Genomic DNA, 19,701 nt, shown 5'->3' with positions numbered 1-19,701 from the left:
AGTTTGTGTTTCTTGTGCTGCTGACAAGAAAGGTGTGAAACCCGAACAGGAAGTTAGCAGATATCCTGTGGTTGCTGCATCTCCAACCGCCATATCTACTACAAAACCCTTGTTAAATATCACACATGATCCAACGCTAAATCCTCTCTTGCAGTTATTAGTCTGTGACTGTGAACATCGTTTAGTGCAAGCCCAGCATTAGTTAAAACCAGACTCGGACAATAATAACAAAATCTCCTGACAAATAATCTAAATAGAAACATATTACAGACAGTAACAGCATTAGAGCTGAAACCAATTTGTTTTAACGGTGACTCAGTCATTATGAAACCATAAATAGAGAATTGAATTTTTTTTCTCATATTCTCATACACGTGTATGTGCACATGTATGTATACATGTGCACATACATTTATATGAGAATGCATATCTATTCAGACCTGTAATTCGGCCTACCTGCATAACTGTTAATTTAACTTAAAAGATATGCAAATGTTTGAAATTATAATCAATGTGAAAATCTTCAACCAGGAAATAATCATAATCAAACCTTTTGTTTCAACCTGAGGCAAAACAAGTTGCATAATAAACTCACAGTCAAGAGAAGCTCTCTCTCTCTCTCTCGCTCGCTCGCTCGCTCGCTCGCGCGTGCGCGCCATAGAAGAACTTCTAGCAGGTCAGGAAAACCTGTTTGACAGGAGATGATGGTAGCAGAGAATATAAAGTGACATTTGTGAATAACCAATTGTCATTTTATCACACATATAGTATGTTTCTTCACATAAACCTTTAAACATACACATATTGCATTCCTCTCGAAATAGTCATCACCTCAGTAAACAATAAATTAATTGAAAGATTACAATGAATTCAATGGCAAATATTGCAAATTAAACTAATTATTTCCAATAGGTTTACTTGTATTTTGTGCTAAAATTCAAAGTGTCACATCTGTATTTACAATACAGCTTGATTCTGCATCTCTATTTACAGCTCATTAGTCCATGTCAATGTTTACTGTTGCTATGGCAACAAGAGACTGCGTTTAGCCAAATCATCTGAACAATAATAACCCATAATATCACAATTCGGCCTATTTAAACAAAATCAACCACCACTACCAACAGTCACAGCCCTTCAACTCTGGGCTAATATGTTGTCACACGTATGCAGTTAATTAGGTCACATCACATTCAATGTAAAAACGTTTTCTACTTTGTTTTGGACATGTCTCAAAATGTAGCCTAGCTAGCCCCAGGCTAACGTTACTTAACATATGCCTCCACTTGCTCGTCTCCTGGCGCAGCAGCACCTGCTGGGGTGTGGACCCCGGCACCAAATAGGTCTGTCAATTTTTGCCCTGACAGCACTGTCAGGGCTCTCTGAGCCAGTCAGCCCATGATTGATTGACAATGACAAACATAGACCAATAATATGCGTTGATGCTGGCAACACACTGCTAGCTCTCTGTAGCCCATTGGCCGGCCCAATTGGAGGGAATTTAGAGAGAGGAAAAAAGAAAACATAGCGGACCGGACCGGCCCACATTGGGTCAACGGCCCACCGGGACGATGCCCGGTATGCCAGATGGCCAGTCCACCTAATGGTATCTGGAGTGCAAGGCCCGGTTCTTCTGACTCATGAGTGAGGATCCACCCACGGCTCTCAATAGTGCTTTTTGTCACTGTGTTCAGGGATCGACCTGATCGCCACCTTCTACGGCTGCCTGTATGCTGGCTGCGTCCCGGTCACCGTGAGACCCCCCCACCCCCAGAACCTGGCAACCACCCTGCCCACCGTCAAAATGATCGTAGAGGTAAGGCTCTGGATAGAGCTCCTCACTGCAGCACTGCGCACCTCTCATCCCATCCCACTCTGCACAATGGTCTGCAATATTCACTGGAACCACAGGGATTAATATTCACTGGAACCAGTGGGTTTAGTATTCACTGGAACCACTGGGTTTAATATTCACTGGAACCACTGGATTTTATATTCTCTGGAACCACTGGGTTTGAGATGATCATGTGATTTATCTTTGTGTGTGTGTGTGCGTGTGTGTGTGTGTGTGTGTGTGTGTGTGTGCTTGTGTGTAACAGGTCAGTAAGTCAGTGTGTATCCTGACTACTCAAGCAATAATGAAGCTGCTCAAATCCAAAGAGGCTGCTGCCGCCGTAGACGTTAAAAGCTGGCCTATGGTCCTGGACACAGGTAAAACACACACACACACACACACACACACACACACACACACACACACACACACACACACACACACACACACACACACACACACACACACACACACACTAAAGAGCAACTCATCTCCACGCCTACAATGCATCCTGACGGTCTCCCTCCATGGTGACCTCCAGACGACCTTCCCAGGAAGAGGACCCCCCAGCTCTACAAGCCCCCCACCCCGGAGATGCTGGCCTACCTGGACTTCAGCGTCTCCACCACGGGCATCCTAGCAGGAGTCAAGGTACCCGCAGCGACCGGCTCTCCTCTCACGGGGCAGAATGGTCCCGGCTAGTGTGGGGGGGGATGTAGCGTAGGGCAACAGTGTTTGACCAGAGGGGAACCGTTGGGGCCTATAGGGCCCTCAGATAGGGCTCTCTTGGACTTCAGAGAGGGCCCTCTAGGCCCCAAGTAATTATAATTATTTTATTTTTATTTTATTATGTTTATGAACATCTAAACAAAAATGTTTCAAAGGAAATAGACCTTTTAACCTGCCTAATCAATTAGTGTTTGGATGTTAAGGGTTAAATGAAAGAAGCCCCTTTGTCAGACAAGCTTGGGGAGTTATTTACAGGAAGACCCAAAGACCTTAAATTGGTTAAGAAAACCAAAGCTTTTGAAAGGCATTTCAACTCCACCAACCATCGCAATACCTGTGGAAGACGGAATCAGCAAGGAGCAAAAGCTTTACTTTCGGTGTTTGATGCGTCTGCCGTCATGAGTTTTGCGCCCCGGGCCTCTGTCTATATATATGTCTATATATTATACTGAAGTGCACACACAGCTTGTGATGATGTGATTATTTGTCAGGAGGATTTTCATTTTGCTTAAGAGAAGCTGTTTTTAGTCTTGGTGACAACTCTCACTCTCTCCGTGCCGTTTGCTTGTTACATTGCTCAGGCTGGACTAGTTATTCATGTTGTTTCAGAGCTGGAAGTGTCACAGGTATCCCTGGCAGTACTATAGAGAGGACAAATTAAGTAAAAGGGGACCTATTATGCTTTTTCGACTTTTATGACCTATAAACGTTGTTATAATGATTGATGGTCATGTTTAACCATGCTAAAGTGTCAAATAATGACGTACATGCATTTCGACGCATTCCCTGCTGACAGTCTGGGGTGGCTGTGCAGAGCGCTAAACACTCGGGACAACGTTTGCGATTCACTTGTTCACATTTCCGGGAAATCATCTACGTAGAGGCACTCCTGCCACGCCCCCATATGCCTGGTCAAATCTGCCCGCACGCGCGCTTCAAGGAAGGTAACCAATCACAACGGAGTTGGGTTGGCAGGAGGGGGGCGAGGGGGCGGAGAAGGACGACACCGAGCGTTGACAGAGAATGCTGAAAGCGCCCAGATGAGAGGAAGAGTTTCCCGAAAATCGACATTGTTTTTTTTGCTGTGATTCGTGTCAGGTTGCGCTATAGGAGTCATTAATAAGAAATTAAGACCAGAAAAGTAGTATAATAGGTCCTCTTTAAGCTGCTGGTCTGCTTTTTACGTTGTGGGAAATGTTGGTCAGAGGGACAAGATTTAAGAGTCACTGTTCGCTACATTGTTTGACTACCAGTGGAACGGGTTCTGGGTTTGATCCTGTGTATCCTGAGTCTACGAAAGGCATCTTTGAGCGAACAGCCCTCCCTGCTCATTGATGAGCTCTGTCTGTCGTCGCTGTAAATCCACATTCCACCGCAGTGCTTTCCCCAGGAGCTAGGGCCCTCTGGAGGAGCTCCACCGCAGGGACCAGGGTGAACATTAAGTTCCGAGACATGAGAAATGATGAGGGGTCAGTACTTTCTAAAGTACTGGACTTTGGGGCCGGGCGTGCAGCGCTGAACATGGTAACCCATGATATGTCGTGAATTCTCAGCATTTTATTTCAGCTGCCATTTTTAAACATCTGCAGCCGCAAACTGACTGATTAGGTGTTCGTAGAGTATCCATGGCCGCCCAGATTGAAAAGGAAATTCTGAAACTTGGTGTACATGCCTTATTTTGCATGCTGTACATTTTTGCAACCGGGACCCATTTTTTTGTCCAGTGATCTTGTGGTCCAAGATCTATGGACATGAGTGTTACGCGCCAGACCTGCCGCACTCGCTATTTATCCGGGTAGTCAGCCCGTAACCTAATGTAGTGAAATGTACAGGATATGTACAGATAGTATTACTGAACAGAGAAGGATCTTTTTGGTTTTTGTGGCACGGATAAAAGAAGGAAGATTCTACGCATGCGCTCACACATGGCGGTGTTGTGTGATAGTGTATCACAGCACCACCTAGCTGCCTGGCATGCATACCCAATCTAATTCCACACACTTTTGCGTCACCGTATGCACGCAGATTTCCTCCCGAAAACGCTTGTCTAAACGCGGAATAAAAAGTCGAGACGCGACGCCACTTTTGCGTCTTCTGTTCAGACCGTCATCGTGTAAACGTAGCATCAGAGTCTCACCTGCAGAGGGCCACCTACAGAGACTCTCAACCCAGAGTCTCACTTCCTGGCTCACCTGCCGCCTCAGCTGTTGCTATTTACCGCTAATGAGCACCTCAACACCCACCCCTCTGTGTGATGTCAGTACGGACCCTAACCATGAGCACACTAAAGCTATACCTAATCATAACAATGACCAATTCACGATGGTTAACTGCTGTTCCAGATGTCCCATGCTGCCACCAGTGCCTTGTGTCGCTCCATCAAGCTCCAGTGTGAGCTCTACCCCTCCAGGCAGATCGCCATCTGTCTGGACCCCTACTGTGGCCTGGGCTTTGCTCTCTGGTGCCTCTGCAGGTAATAGCTGGCACTGCAGTCTTCACTGGGTTCATTGTGTCATCTCAATTGTTAATTGTGTTTGTATTTGATGACACGTGTGTGTTGGTGTGTGTGTGTGTGTGTGTGTGTGTGTGTGTGTGTGTGTGTGTGTTCTGCATGCTAACTGTATTGTGTGTGTGTGTGTGTGTGTTCTGCATGCTAACTGTATTGTGTGTGTGTGTGTGTGTGTGTGTGTGTGTGTGTGTGTGTGTGTGTGTGTGTGTGTGTGTGTGTGTGTGTGTGTGTGTGTGTGTGTGTGTGTGTGTGTGTGTGTGTGTGTGTGTGTGTGTGTTCTGCATGCTAACTGTATTGTATGTGTTTGTGTGTTCTACATTCTAACTGTATTGTGTGTTTCTCCAGTGTGTATTCAGGCCACCAGTCCATCCTGGTGCCCCCTCTGGAGCTGGAGACCAACGCGTCTCTGTGGCTGTCTGCCGTCAGCCAGTACAAGGTCCGCGTGACCTTCTGCTCCTACTCCGTCATGGAGATGTGCACCAAGGGGCTGGGCTCGCAGACCGAGGCCCTGAGGGTCAGTACCTCACACACACCGCTGCGGTCCTCTTCATGACGGACAATCAGCAACAACCTGTCGAGATATATATATATATATATATATATATATATATATATATATATATATATATATATATATCTCTATATATATATATATATATATATATATATATCTCTATATATATATATATATATCTCTATATATATATATATATATATATATATCTCTACATATATATATATATCTCTACATATATATATATCTCTACATATATATGCATATATGAGTCAGCAGAGTGGTCCACAGCCGCGCTACGTCCACACCATCACGTCCAGCCGGCCTGCAGACCCTCATTGTACCCAGCCCCTCCTACTCTGAGCCGTCCCCCATGTCTTGTGTGTTCCAGCTGAGGAACGTCAACCTATCCTGCGTGCGGACATGCATGGTGGTGGCGGAGGAGAGGCCGCGCATCTCCCTCACCCAGACCTTCTCTAAGATCTTCAAGGACTTGGGGCTCTCCACCAGAGCCGTCAGCACCACCTTTGGGTGCCGTGTCAACGTGGCCGTCTGCCTGCAGGTGAGGGGGGGAAGGGAGAGCAGGGGGAGATGAGAGGAGAGTAGAGGGGGAGTGGGGAGGAGGGGGAGAGGGGAGGGTGGTGGGGAGAGGAGGGCGAGGAGAGGCTGGTGGGGAGAGGTTGGTGGGGAGAGGAGAGGGTTTTAGCGAGAGGAGGGGGAGATGTAGGTAGAAAGAAAGGAATTAGGGGCAACAAATAGGTGGAGGAGCAGAAAGAGGGACAGGCGGAGCAGAAGGGAAGGAGGTGGAGGAGGGAGGAAGAGGGGTGAGGTTATCGAGGAGGAGGAGTGGGCAAGAGTGAGGTCGGTGATTGATTAAGAGTACTGGTAATGAGAGTCCATGTCCTGCAGCCCGTTCTCTCTTGATGGTTTTCTGTCCTGTGGTTTGGTTTTGTTCACTCCCATGGTCTGACTGTATATATCTTCTCTCTTTTTCTGTGATTTCTTTCTCCTTTTGTGATCCTACTTTTGTTTCTAATTTGTCACGGCCCAACTCTAATCATTTCCATGATGAATGTGCGTGTCTGAATGCATTTATGTGTATTGTTTATATCTGTATGTGTATATCTGTGTGTGCGTGTATAAATGTGTGTGTGTGTGTGTGTGTGTGTGTGTGTGTGTGTGTGTGTGTGTGTGTGTGTGTGTGTGTGTGTGTGTGTGTGTGTGTGTGTGTGTGTGTGTGTGTGTGTGTGTGTGTGTGGGAATGTACTTTTGCATGTGTGTGTGTCCACGTGTATATCTCTGGTCTCTTCCTGTACCTGTGTCCCCCTGGGCAGCCCAACCGGCTGGGGAAACTAGCTGAGCAGGTACCGAGGGCCAGTGGGGCTGCAGCTGCTAGCTGGGCTACTCGCTGCAAGCTGGGCTACTCGCTGCTAGCTGGGCTACTGGCTACTCGCTGCTAAATGGGCTCCTTTCTGCTAGCTGGGCTGCTAGCTGCTAGCGGGGCTACAAGCTGCTAGCTGGGCCACTAGCTGCTTGCTGGGCTACTGGCTGCTAGCTGGGCTACTGGCTACTCGCTGCTAGCTGGGCTACTGCCTGCTAGATGAGCTACTGGCTACTCGCTGCTAGCTGGGCTACTGGCTGCTAGATGAGCTACTGGCTACTCGCTGCTAGCTTGGCTACTGGCTGCTAGCTTGGCTACTGGCTGCTAGCTGTGCTACTGGCTGCTAGCTGGGCTACTGGCTGCTAGCTGGGCTACTGACTGCTAGCTGGGCTAATGACTGCTAGCTGGGCTACTGGCTGCTAGATCGGCTACTGACTGTTAGCGGGGCTACTGAATGTTAGCTGGGCTGCCCCCTGCTAGCTGGGCCGCTGACCGCTAGCCGGGTTACTGGCTGTTAGCTTGGCTGCAACTGCTAGCGAATCTAGGGATGGGAATTGATAAGAATTTCACGATTCCGATTCTGCTTTTTGATCCGATTCCTTATCGATTCTCTTATCGATTCTCATTGGGTGAGAAAATAAGTACAAATGTGTTTGTTTGTATTAAATCTCTTTAATATCTGATCAGAAGTGCGTCTAGTATTAGGAAATTGTACATTTTCAAATCAATTGGTCTAGACAGGGTTTATACAGAAATTCTTGAGTTGAATTTACTACCTTTTAATATCATTTTTAGTACCTTCACCATATTTTTTAATACCAGCACGACTTCAAGAGAGAGACCATTGGAGTTGGATTAATCAAGATGTCACAACGGGACTTGGTCCCTAGTTTTTAATCAATATGTCACAAAGTAGACATAGACAGAGAGTGTCAGAGAGAGAGAGTTTTTGTGTCAAGTGTTGAAGTTAAGTTATAATTACCTCGTTAATATTGTTATCACAGTGTTAAGGTTTTGCATGAAATAGTACCGAGTAGTACACACAACACTAGCCGGGTTAACATGGACACTTCTGATCCGATTCAATTTCTAATCGGAATAGATCTATTCATATCATGCAATCAGAATGTACTGTATATAGGCCTATGGCATTTACAAAAGTGGTAAGCTTACGTTCGTATATCTCTCGCACACAACCATTGTGTTGGTCTGGACTTATATGATATATAAGGGATAATGTTATAGTACAGAACGCCGGTCATTATCGGGTAAATAAGCCCAGACAGGGCGAACCGGACCGCGATGCCAAGCGAAGGTGTCTTGCTTCGCCCTGAAGGGTATTCTTTTCGATAATGACCAGCGACGTTCTATACATTATTACACGGCTCCTTGCCAAAACAGCAGAGAAATAGTCCACCAAAGACGTTGACTTCGCTTAGAAACTGGACACGCTGGGGTTGATAAGTTACCAGACTTACGGAGTGAGAAGTAAGACGTGAATCAGGCAAAAAATCCACTTTCCTTGACAGTGGTCAAGTTCGGTATGCATAAAAGTACCGACTGACCTATTGCGAAATACAGCAGCTGCTTTTACCATCTCTCTAAGTTAAAAAGTAGCCGAAGCCACCCCAAACCAATCGGAATATACATGTCCACTAGGGCTGTAGCGATACCCGTATCAAACCGAAAATCGCGATACTCAAAGCCACGAACCTGTCTCGCGGTGTGAGAAGGCAGAAGCGCGATATGCCCTTTCTAACTCTTCGGTCAAAATGTCCGATTGAAATTTGCTAATAATTTGTCTAAATAATAGTCTGCTGACAGCGCCCCCTCCTATCGATGCCGTAAATATGTGACGAGATGCCCTCTCTGTGATGACAGTTCTCCGTGGCTACGGAGGATTGCATTTCTCCACAGCCGTCGAAGTCCTCATATGCGATATGAACGACATTTATCCAGAGTGGGCCAAGCGCGAAAAAAAATGCCTGTGTGATCCTGTCTCTATTGTTTTGTGTGATTTGACTGGCAGTTTGTCTGCTTATAGGTCGGAATGAAGCGGCCACCGATTATTGACAGGATGGGTACTTTATTCTACCGGACTCGTTCGCTTCTTCACTAGACACACGCGCTACCGCTCGCTCTCCTCGCTCGTCCACTCACTCGCTGACGTCACTCACACACGCATACGCACACTGCCATTCTCGCGCATACACATATGCTACTCGTATATGGCGAGTGGATAGTGCCAGGATTCCCTGGAGAAGGATAACAACGTGTGAAATGAACGTGTGGAGAAGCTACGCCGCCGCCGTGTGGAGAGGATATGCACGCCGCCGCCGTTGGGACTGGGGTTCGATTCCCAGTCTATATAGGCCTATATAATTTGTTCTTCATTATTTTCTGGTAGTAATCTATCCAATGACTTGTTGATGAATAAGTTGATGACATTTTATAAAAAACGTTAGTTTTTATGTGTCAACAAGACAAACTGTTTTAAAACAGATCTCAAAAAGGTTTTGATGATTGTATGGGCGTGATGTCACTTCATAGGGCAGAGGGGTATTCCACAAAGCCGGTTTTATCACATAACCGGGCAAACTAACCCAGGGTTTGCGGTAACCCTAGGGTTTCCGTTCCAAATTGAACACGGTATGTTAGTTACTATAGCAAGGGATTTAAAGCTGCGTTCACCGCAGATTCCATGTGTTCACAATGGCATGCCCTTTTGATGAGAGCCCTGTTGATACCGGAGCGCATTCGTGCAATCCACCGGGAGAGATTTATAAGACCACGGCTATATTCGAATGACTTTTTGCTGGAGAGATACAGATTCTCACGCAAATCTTTAATATATTTAAATAGCCTTCTCTCTAGTTCAGGCGTTCTCACGGCGACGTAGGGTAGCAGGCGTCTTAGTGGCGACGAACTTATCCACACGTCGAGAGTAGACGTACATTTTGTCTGAATTTCCTTATGTACGTCGCCGTGACACCGCCGCCGGTGGACGGATCTTCCATGCCGTCGCCGTGACGTCGCTGCTGGTCTCTCGTCTGCAGTCCCAATCAATCCCATTCAAAATTTCACACGTTCCCACGGCGACGTAGGGTAGGCTGCTCCTTCGCCTCTTCCAGGGAATCCTTAGGTTTGGCACTATCCACTCGCCATACTCGTAACACTATAGCCGTTTCTCAATTCGCGTACTTGTGCGTGCTCGTGGACTCGTGAAACGTCATCAGTCGTTGCCCGAGCACTGTTCCAATTCGAAGCACGCATCAAACGAGTACTGTCGTAAAACCCGGAAGTGTTCTGGATGCGTGCTCGATATCGCCGTTTCACCGAGCATGCATCGGAGGTGGCTCGTGTGTGCTTGCTCCCGCTATAAATCCCAGGATGCATTTCGCACTCGCAGCAGTAAGAGGGCGGACAATATGGAGAAGACGCACAAGTTACAACTGTTGCTTAAGTTACTCTTAACTTATATATATATTTATATAATATATAATATATGGGCCTAATATAATAATAATAATATATAAATATATATATGTAAGGTCGTGTGTGTGTATAGCTTATACACATGACAGGACACTCATATCTTTTCAATTGTTATTCATTCTGAATATTTACATACTATTTGAAAATGAAAGAGGCTGGGATTTTGTTTTATATCATTTGTTTATATTGTTCAGTAGTATATGCCTAAATGAGGCCGTAGCACAGTTAACGGACGAGCAGAGGTGGTGACGTCATCGAGTCCGCTGCTGTTCCAATTGCAGGTACGTACTCGCGTGCTCGCAAGTATGTGCTTGAAGTACAGACTTGCCAAGTACGTGCTAGCAAGTCATCGAGTCCGTAGTACGCGTGCTACGAATTGAGAAACGGCCTATGCCTCGTTTTTGCGACGTTCATGTTTTTCCTCATCTATTGAAAGTTAGGCTATTAAACATGTCGCATTCTATACGGCCTGATTATGTCATTATTTAAGCTACATAGCCTAATAAGAAGCGCTAATAAGGATATTTGAATAAACCAACCAAACAGTTAAAGGGGCCCTATTATGCCTACCAGCAAAAAGCATCCTCCAACTGCAATCTTTGGTTATTTCTTTATTAATTTAGCTATACTTTAATAGTATTCTTTCGGTTCAAATCTGTTCAGTGTTCCAAATTATTTGTTATTAAATGTTACATTAAGATAATTGGTATTTAAGTGTTGTTTAAATAAAATGCTTTTTAAATTTAAAAGAATCGTGGGATGTATCGAACCGTGGGTCAAAAATCGTGATACAAACCGAATCGTGAATTTGTGTATCGTTACAGCCCTAATGTTGACTATAGCGGACTACACCACTTCTTCTAATCCGCATGGAATTCTATTCCGATCAGAGAATTGTATTCCGATTGAGCCGTATAGGCCTATAAGATAATTTTTTATTCTGATTGAGCTGTTCTTCCACAGAAATTGCACTTCCAACCGTTTTAATAAGACTGATTATCCCATTTATTCTACTTCTTGCTTGCCAACATAATAGAACAATTCAAATACTTCACTGATCATGCTTTTTCTTATTCGTATTGCATGCTTATTAAATGTATACTCTGTTTGAGTTAATCTCCCTCAAAAAGTAGTCCCCTTTAATTACGATTGATCAAACAGGTTTTTGACACCTCAAAGGGCATTATCCCGCTTATACCGGTCACTTGCCAAAGAAAAGGAATTAAGATCATTCATTTATATTTTCATGCGTTTTACAATCCAAATATAAAAATGTTCACATAAATAGGACGGACCTTAGCTACGACCTGGGAGGTATTTTAGTCAGCTGAGCTAGAGAGCTAACGTTACATTTATAATTCGAAATTCGTCCCAGCCTTTATACCACAGATACTATATGGTACTATAGCATATTACCACGTTTTCTGATTACAGTTTAATGTAACAGTAAGCTGACAACATTACTAATTAACACCGCAACTGCAAATTAACCACACAGAGATAACCGTGGCAACCGGTCAAACAAATGTTCTTTTTGCGATCATTCTTTAAAGATCGATTCCTCCAGCCAGAGGTCCGAAAATGTGCATTTCCCCATTCTTTCAAATTACTTTGAACTAACAGAAGCGAACTCGCGAAGTGGGTATAAACTATGGAGCCAGTTTCCTGCCATAATTCAAACCTGAAAAAATAAGTTTCAAAGGCTTGTAAGTCTGGGTTTGAAAACTCAACACCTTGTAAAAAAGGTTTGCAACACTGAAAAAGGAGATTATAACCTGACAAAAATTCAAACATCTGTAAACATGATTTTGTGTTCTATTTTATCTTCATCATTTTCACCAACACATTTTCAAAGTATTTTTTTTTCACAAACATGTTTTCAAAGTTCAAACAATTTCACCCGCGCATTTGCAAAGTTTCAATTCTGGCACTGTTCTAACAGTGTATTTCATTGTTTCCCGGTTTTGAAACCTTGTAAATGGGATTCTGCAAACAGGTGTTCATACATTGAGAAATACGTTTTGAAAGGTTGAATATTTATTTTTAAAAACTTGTAAAGGTGTACGTTTACGCCATTGCAATGTATTTTTTCAGAACTGACTTTTCAGCACTGACTTTTCAGAGATTTGACCACACAGGCGCAAGCTTTGAGTCACGTGAATATTGGCAGTGTTCTGTCGCGCATTTGTTTTGAAACTCCTGACAGTCAAAGTCTGAAGAAAAAAAAAACGTTCCTGGGGGCGGGACCATTTAGCTCTAAACCTATTGGTTGCTCTAGGCTGACGTACATTCCAATCACATTCTTGTCATCGGCAGAGCACTGTCAATCATGCACAGCCTGGTGAACGGCACATGTACATCCTTCGTCCCTCCCTTATCCCCATGCGGTCGTTGGCGGATGGGGGAGTCTCGGCGGTGGACTGCGACGGTATGATAGTTGTCTGACCCCTTGGAATGTACTGACGTACATTCCAATCACATTCTTGTCATCGGCAGAGCACTGTCAATCACGCACAGCCCGGTGAACGGCACATGTGATTGGAATGTATGTCAGCCGAGAGCAACCAATAGGTTTAGAGCTAAATGGTCCCGCCCCCAGGAACGTTTTTTTTTTTCTTCAGACTTTGAGTGTCAGGAGTTTCAAAAAAAAACTTTGAAAATGTGTTGGTGAAAATGATGAATAAGATAAAATAGAACACAAAATGATGAGATCCAGCCAGAAATGCTAAAGGCTCTGGGTGTTGAGGGGCTTTCATGGTTGACACGCCTATTCAACATCGCGTGGGAGTCGGGTACAGTGCCAAAGGAGTGGCAAACTGAGGTGGTGGTTCCCCTGTTCAAAAAGGGGGACCAGAGAGTGTGTGCCAATTACCGGGGTATCACACTTCTCAGCCTCCCTGGTAAAGTCTACTCCAGGGTGCTGGAAAGGAGGGTTCGGCCGATCGTCGAACCTCAGATTGAAGAGGAACAATGCGGTTTTCGCCCCGGACGTGGAACTACGAACCAGCTCTTCACTCTCGCAAGGATCCTGGAGGGGGCCTGGGAGTATGCCCATCCGGTCTACATGTGTTTTGTGGATCTGGAGAAGGCGTATGACCGGGTCCCCCGGGAGAAACTGTGGGAGGTGCTGCGGGAGTATGGGGTAAGGGGGTCTATCCTCAGGGCCATCTAATCCCTGTACTCCCAAAGCGAGAGCTGTGTTCGCGTCCTCGGCAGCCAGTCAGTTTCGTTCTCAGTGGGTGCTGGTCTCCGCCAGGGCTGCGCCTTGTCACCAATCCTGTTTATGATATACATGGACAGGATATCGAGGCGTAGTCGTGGTGGGGAGGGGTTGCAGTTCGGTGGTCTGAGGATCTCGTCACTGCTTTTTGCAGATGATGTGGTCCTCATTGGATAATCGGCCTGTGACCTTCAGCACTCACTGGATCGGCTGGCGGCCGAGTGTGAAGCGGCCGCCAGCCGCCAAATAAAACTTCCTCCAAAGAACAACTGACTGTACTCTCTCTCACACACACACACACACACACACACACACACACACACACACACACACACACACACACACACACACACACACACACACACACACACACACACACACACACACACACACACACACACACACACGAGACGCAGCCCGTCTCGTCAAAAGGAGTTGCAAGGAGTTGCGACACAAATCTTTGGTCTGAACAAGCCAGCCAGTTTGTTTCAGCGCACGCACCACGTGACATCATTGATATCTCTCAGGTCCTAATCGCAACATAAAAATAAATCCAAGCAAGTTTTAGAAATTTTAGGAGATATGCCTGACTAACACCAATTGAAAAACTCATAGGCCTTGTTGGAAATGTAATACCTCGTCAGATGACGTTTATTACTTTTTAATACTTTTAAATGGCCTTAATTTGGGCTAATTTCATTTACTACCTTTTAATACCTTTAACAACCCTGCTAGACAAAGAAATATATGTTTGGCTTTTTAAGCAAAAATGCCATCATTATGTGCCATAAAACTAAAAACACAGACTGAAAACAGTCAAGTAAGAGCTTGTGCCTTTTGCAATGCTAACAGTGCTCATTTGCATTCAACTTGTAACAAAATTCAACTGACATAAACAAAATGAAGTATTGATTAGACAGAGATTTATTAGATGGGCCTACCTAATAAACCGTTCGAACACACAAGACCGGAAACCATAACAACGCCGGTAAACAAACCCAGAGAAGCCCAATCCCTATGAGAGCACTGAGTTTGTCGGTTGAACGCTGATTGGCTGTTATGTTACACATGTCACTCAGTTGTCACCCTGTTGAACGCTGATTGGCTGTCATCACGACAAAAACTTGTCGCCGGTTTTCTCTCGCGAGAAATTCGCTCGATACCCGTCTCTATGTTCACTTTGTATGGGATCTTGTCGCCATGTTTGCTGCGTTCTGAACCAAAACAAAGCAGCGTGTGTGTGACGTCATGACGCATTTGCCGCGACCGGAACCGATAAGCAGAATCGTTAAAGGGGACCTATTATGCTTTTTCGATTTTTATAACCTATAAACGTTGTTATAATGATTGATAGTCATGTTTAACCATACTAAAGTGTCAAATAATGACGTACATGCATTTCGACGTATTCCCTGCTGACAGTCTGGGGTGGCTGTGCGGGGCGTAGCCATCTTTTCAGAATTGAGGGGGACAAATTGTTCAGAGGTCTATTGAGTGATTTATCATCCTCTCGCACAGTTGCACTTCCATAGTGGCTACATAACCACAAACAGACCTATACCTGCTTCCTTTAAAACACAAATAGTGCAGTAGTCAAATAATATCAGCAAATAAATAATAAACAAAAAGTCTCTTTGAATATAAACTAAACTAATCTTAGAGTCACTCTTATCCTATAGACATTTCCTTAGCCAGTTATAATTTCTCCTGCAATGATATAGATAATAAATGTTCAAAGCAAAACTTATAAATAGTATTAAGAATAGTAGTGGTGACGTAGCTGTGGAAATTAATCGCAAAGTCACTTTTATCCTATCGATAATTTCTCCTCAACTGCTGTGAAGACCCTCCCTGTTCATTCCTGCTGCTGCTGGACTCTGGTCCACTGTCTCCTCCCTGACCCTGCTCTTTCTATTGTATGAAGATTAAAAAATATGTGCTAAACAACCGTGAGCACAAGTTCTGTGCAGAAATGCGAGGAGTGGGTTTATTCCTAGGTGGTTGAGTAGCCAAGTAGGAGTATTGTTACTTTAGAATAATATAATAAAAAAGTATTTTGCAGTAAAACAACTCTTAAGAGTACAATTTATCCAATAAGTTACTCAAGTAAATGTAACAGAGTAAATGTAACTAGTTACTATCACCTCTGCACCTAGCAAGCGATTTAACATAGGTAACAGTTAACAATTGTTAACTAGCTTAACTTGATATACTGACATCTATTAGTTGGTCATCATTTAGTTAAACAACATGCAACAGCATTACTCAACTTCGAAAAAACAAACCGTGTTCGGCATGTTCGGCTGCTGGTTTGCTGAACATGCTTGAAACAGATCTGAATCAACGTCTCTGTGATGAAATCCCAACACGACAGCGGTGTTTGCCGCCTGGCGCCACCTGCTCATGGTGTGTTCAAAAGCGGCTCGGAAAAACGTGTTTCCACGTGTAAAATGAATTGAATGGTTGTAATGGCTGTAAAAAGTGCGGGGGACAGAGGGCACAGATACGGGAAGTGCGGGGGACATGTCCCCCGTGTACCCCGCGTCCGCTACGCCCATGGCTGTGCAGAGCGCTAAACGCTCGGGACCTCGATTGCGATTCACTTGTTCACATTTCCGGGAAACATCTACGTAGACGTACTCCTGCCACACCCCCCTTTGCCTGGTCAAATCTGCCCGCGCGCGCGCTCCAAGGAAGGTCACAATCACAACGGAGTTGGGTTGGCAGGAGGGGGGCGAGGGGGAGGAGAAGGACGAAACGGAGTGTTGACAGAGAAGGCTGAAAGCGCCCAGATGAGAGTAAGAGTTTCCCTAAAATCGACATCGTTTTTTGTGTATGGTTAAACATGACTATCAATCATTATAACAACGTTTATAGGTCATAAAAGTCGAAAAGCATAATAGGTCCCCTCTAAGCAGGCTTGCTAATGATTCCAAGGAATCTAACCCTTTACTCGGCACCGGTTCTGAACAAGAACCGGTTCTCGATTCCCATCCCTAAGCGTATCTGCCCTCTGCTAGTGGGGCTGCAACTGCCAGCGGGGCAGCTGGGTGCTAATGCTGCTATGGCTTCTGTTGCTGCGTCGGGCTGCCTCTGTGTTGGAGCAGTTGCTGTCGTTGTTTTTTGTTGATGATGGCGTCAACAAAAAATGTGGACGTTTCAAGGATGCCTCTTGTTTGTCCCCCTAACTATCTTATTTTCTATTGTCCTTAACTTTGACAATAACCAGTGTGGCTGAACCTCAGAATGTCAAAGTCACATGCTGCACCAGTAATGTTTAGTGAATGAGTGATCTGCTATAACCCATGTAGTTTCACTAAGCTTGACGTCCGGGTTATTCCATGTGTCACATGACCCAGACATGTGCTTGGTTTGACATCACATGATTGGTTGTTATTAGTCGTTGAGAAGAGAACTATGTTCCACAGAGCCTCAGAGCATCGAACAGTGCTTCATGCTCACCGTAGTCATCAGACTGGACATATTAATGTAAGGTCAGAAGAAGGCCGACCAGCTCAGATCTTGGTTCTTGATCTACTTTCTTTCGCTTCGTATTTGTTTTCGATCAATCATGCTGTTGGTGGCCTGGCCCTTTAAGAGCGTGAGTGGCGACCAGAAACTCAGGCAGCAGCGGTAAACTGTAACAAACAGGTTAAGGATTTCAGATCAACAGCTTGTAGAAGTACCACTGTAGAACACACTTAAGATCCCCTAGAGAGAGCTTCTTCCTCTCATAGCTACCAGGAACTCCGGCCCTTGCCTCTCCTGGTTTATGGCCCATCCTCTGTGCCGTATCCCCCCAGAAGTTCTGCTATTAGTCGGACTGCTTGATCCCAGATCATGACAATCATTCAATCAATTGTTTTGTTAGTTTTCCTATTAGTGTCAACCTGGTCTTTGAAGGAGGTCTGTACTGGCTCTGCTCTAGCGTACCCTCAGGTGTGACAGCAGCATGACAACCTTCTCCAGCTTCAACAATCCAACACAAATCCATCCATGTCGTTCCCGTTGCTTCCAATACTCGCTTGCTACTTTAGTTTTGTGGCTTGGTGTGTGTGTATGGTGCCACCAGCACCATACACACACACGCACACGCACACGCGCGCACACACACACACACACACACACACACACACACACACACACACACACACACACACACACACACACACACACACACACACACACACACACACACACACACACACACACACACACACACACACACACACACACACACACACGTGACATTATCCTTGAGGTGGATCCTGGTCTCACTCTGGTCTCTGACCCCTGACTGTCCCCTGTTTGTCCCCTGTCTGACCCCTGAATGTCCCCTGTCTGAACCCTGCCTGTTCCCTGTCTGACCCCTGTCTGACTCCTGACTGACTCCTGACTGTCCCCTGTCTGACCTCCAGGGCACGGCAGGACCGGACCCCACCACGGTCTACGTGGACATGAGGGCCCTCCGGCACGACAGGTAGGGCACCTCGTCTCCATGGAGATCTCTGTGGTGATCATCGACTTTCAGAACAAATATCGTATAGCAGCAGAATAATGTATAACAACATATATCCATACAGTATATATCCTAACTCGGTGGCTTTCAAACCAAATCAGGATTCATGTTTCTGTTTCCATATGTTTAGTATTGATATCAGCAGTCCGTTATGATATGGAATGGGTGAGGAGTGTTTTAGTTCTGATTGGACGTTTCTCTGCATGACCTGCAGGGTCCGTCTGGTAGAGAGGGGGTCACCTCACAGCCTTCCACTGATGGAGTCTGGGAAGGTACATGCGTGGTCACACCACCTCATACACACACCTTTTCATACCAGGAAATGTCACTTAACAACCAACTCTATAAAACGGCGGCTCCACTAACTGGGCCCCCCCTCCATGTGGTCCTCAGATCCTGCCTGGCGTTAAGGTGATCGTGGCCAACACAGAGACCAAGGGGCCCCTCGGGGACTCCCACCTTGGAGAGGTCAGTCCAGCCTCACATACTTTGATTTCTCTGCTAAAAATGACTAAACTACAGGTGCATCTCAATTAATTAGAATATTGTGGAAAAGTTAATTAATTTAAATAATTCCTTTTAAAAAGTGAATCTCATGTATTATATTGATTCATTCCACAAACAGTGACATTTGTAGAGCCTTTATTTGTATTAATCTTTGATTATGGCTTACAGCTCAAGAAAACCCAAAATTCTGTATCTCAGAAAATTTGAATATTAAATAAGACATAAGAAAAACAGATATGAAAGTATGTTCTTGTATATGCACTCAGTACTTGGTTGAGGCTCCTTTTGCATGAATTACTGCATCAGTGGCATGGAGTCGATCAGCCTTTGGCCCTGCTGAGGTGCTATGGAGGCCCAGGTTGCTTCGATAGCGGCCTTCAGCTCGTCTGCATTGTTGGGTCTCGTGTCTCATCTTCCTGTTGATAATACCCCATACATTTTCTATGGGGTTCAGAATAGGCAAGTTTGCTAGCCAATCAAGCACAGTAATCCTATGGACAATAAACCAGGAATTGGTACTTGGGTAAATGTGGGCAGGTGCCAAGATGCCAATTCCACTCAACTTTCTATAAATATGCTTGGATGCACAACCTCCTTGTGGAGGCTGTCAATGATTGTCTTCTGCACAACTTTCAAGTCAGCAGTCTTCCATATGATTGTGAAGCCTACTGATCCTTTTCAGGTATTTTTAGGTAATTAGCTGATTAGTGACACCTTGAGTCTACAATACTACTTTTCCCAATATTTTAATATTATGAGATACTGAGCTGTAAGCCATAATCATCAAGATTAATACAAATAAAGGCTTGAAATATTTCAGGTTGGGTGTAATGAATCTATATAATATATGACTTTACCCTTTTAAAATTGAATAATTGAAATTAAGTACATTCTCCACAACATTCTAATTTATTGAGATGCACCTGTATCTTATTTTCTGTCTTTAAAGCATAGCAAATCAGTGCTATGTTAAGTAAGACCTGGGCCTGGGCT

At 44.9% G+C, this 19,701-nt stretch overlaps 1 protein-coding gene across 5 annotated transcripts in view; it reads left to right on the top strand.

The window, feature by feature from the left end:
• Positions 1 to 19,701, top strand: part of dip2a (disco-interacting protein 2 homolog A) — a 204,777-nt gene that overhangs the window by 174,318 nt on the left and 10,758 nt on the right. For 4 of the 5 annotated variants that reach the window (XM_056580042.1, XM_056580040.1, XM_056580039.1 and 1 more), the window contains 9 exons: positions 1,695 to 1,816; positions 2,100 to 2,211; positions 2,376 to 2,485; positions 4,906 to 5,036; positions 5,418 to 5,586; positions 5,978 to 6,148; positions 18,101 to 18,162; positions 18,416 to 18,473; positions 18,595 to 18,669. In XM_056580042.1, coding sequence (XP_056436017.1) covers positions 1,695 to 1,816; positions 2,100 to 2,211; positions 2,376 to 2,485; positions 4,906 to 5,036; positions 5,418 to 5,586; positions 5,978 to 6,148; positions 18,101 to 18,162; positions 18,416 to 18,473; positions 18,595 to 18,669 — 1,010 coding nt within the window. Of the gene's footprint in view, positions 1 to 1,694; positions 1,817 to 2,099; positions 2,212 to 2,375; positions 2,486 to 4,905; positions 5,037 to 5,417; positions 5,587 to 5,977; positions 6,149 to 6,920; positions 6,951 to 18,100; positions 18,163 to 18,415; positions 18,474 to 18,594; positions 18,670 to 19,701 lie in introns of all 5 variants that reach the window. The other variant, XM_056580043.1, reaches the window with a different exon arrangement.

Source organism: Gadus chalcogrammus, chromosome 20 (assembly GCF_026213295.1).
Source record: "Gadus chalcogrammus isolate NIFS_2021 chromosome 20, NIFS_Gcha_1.0, whole genome shotgun sequence".
In the NCBI taxonomy this organism is placed as follows: Eukaryota; Metazoa; Chordata; class Actinopteri; order Gadiformes; family Gadidae; genus Gadus; species Gadus chalcogrammus.
Note: the sequence above shows the minus strand (reverse complement) of the source record. Positions and strands in the feature narration are given on the sequence as shown.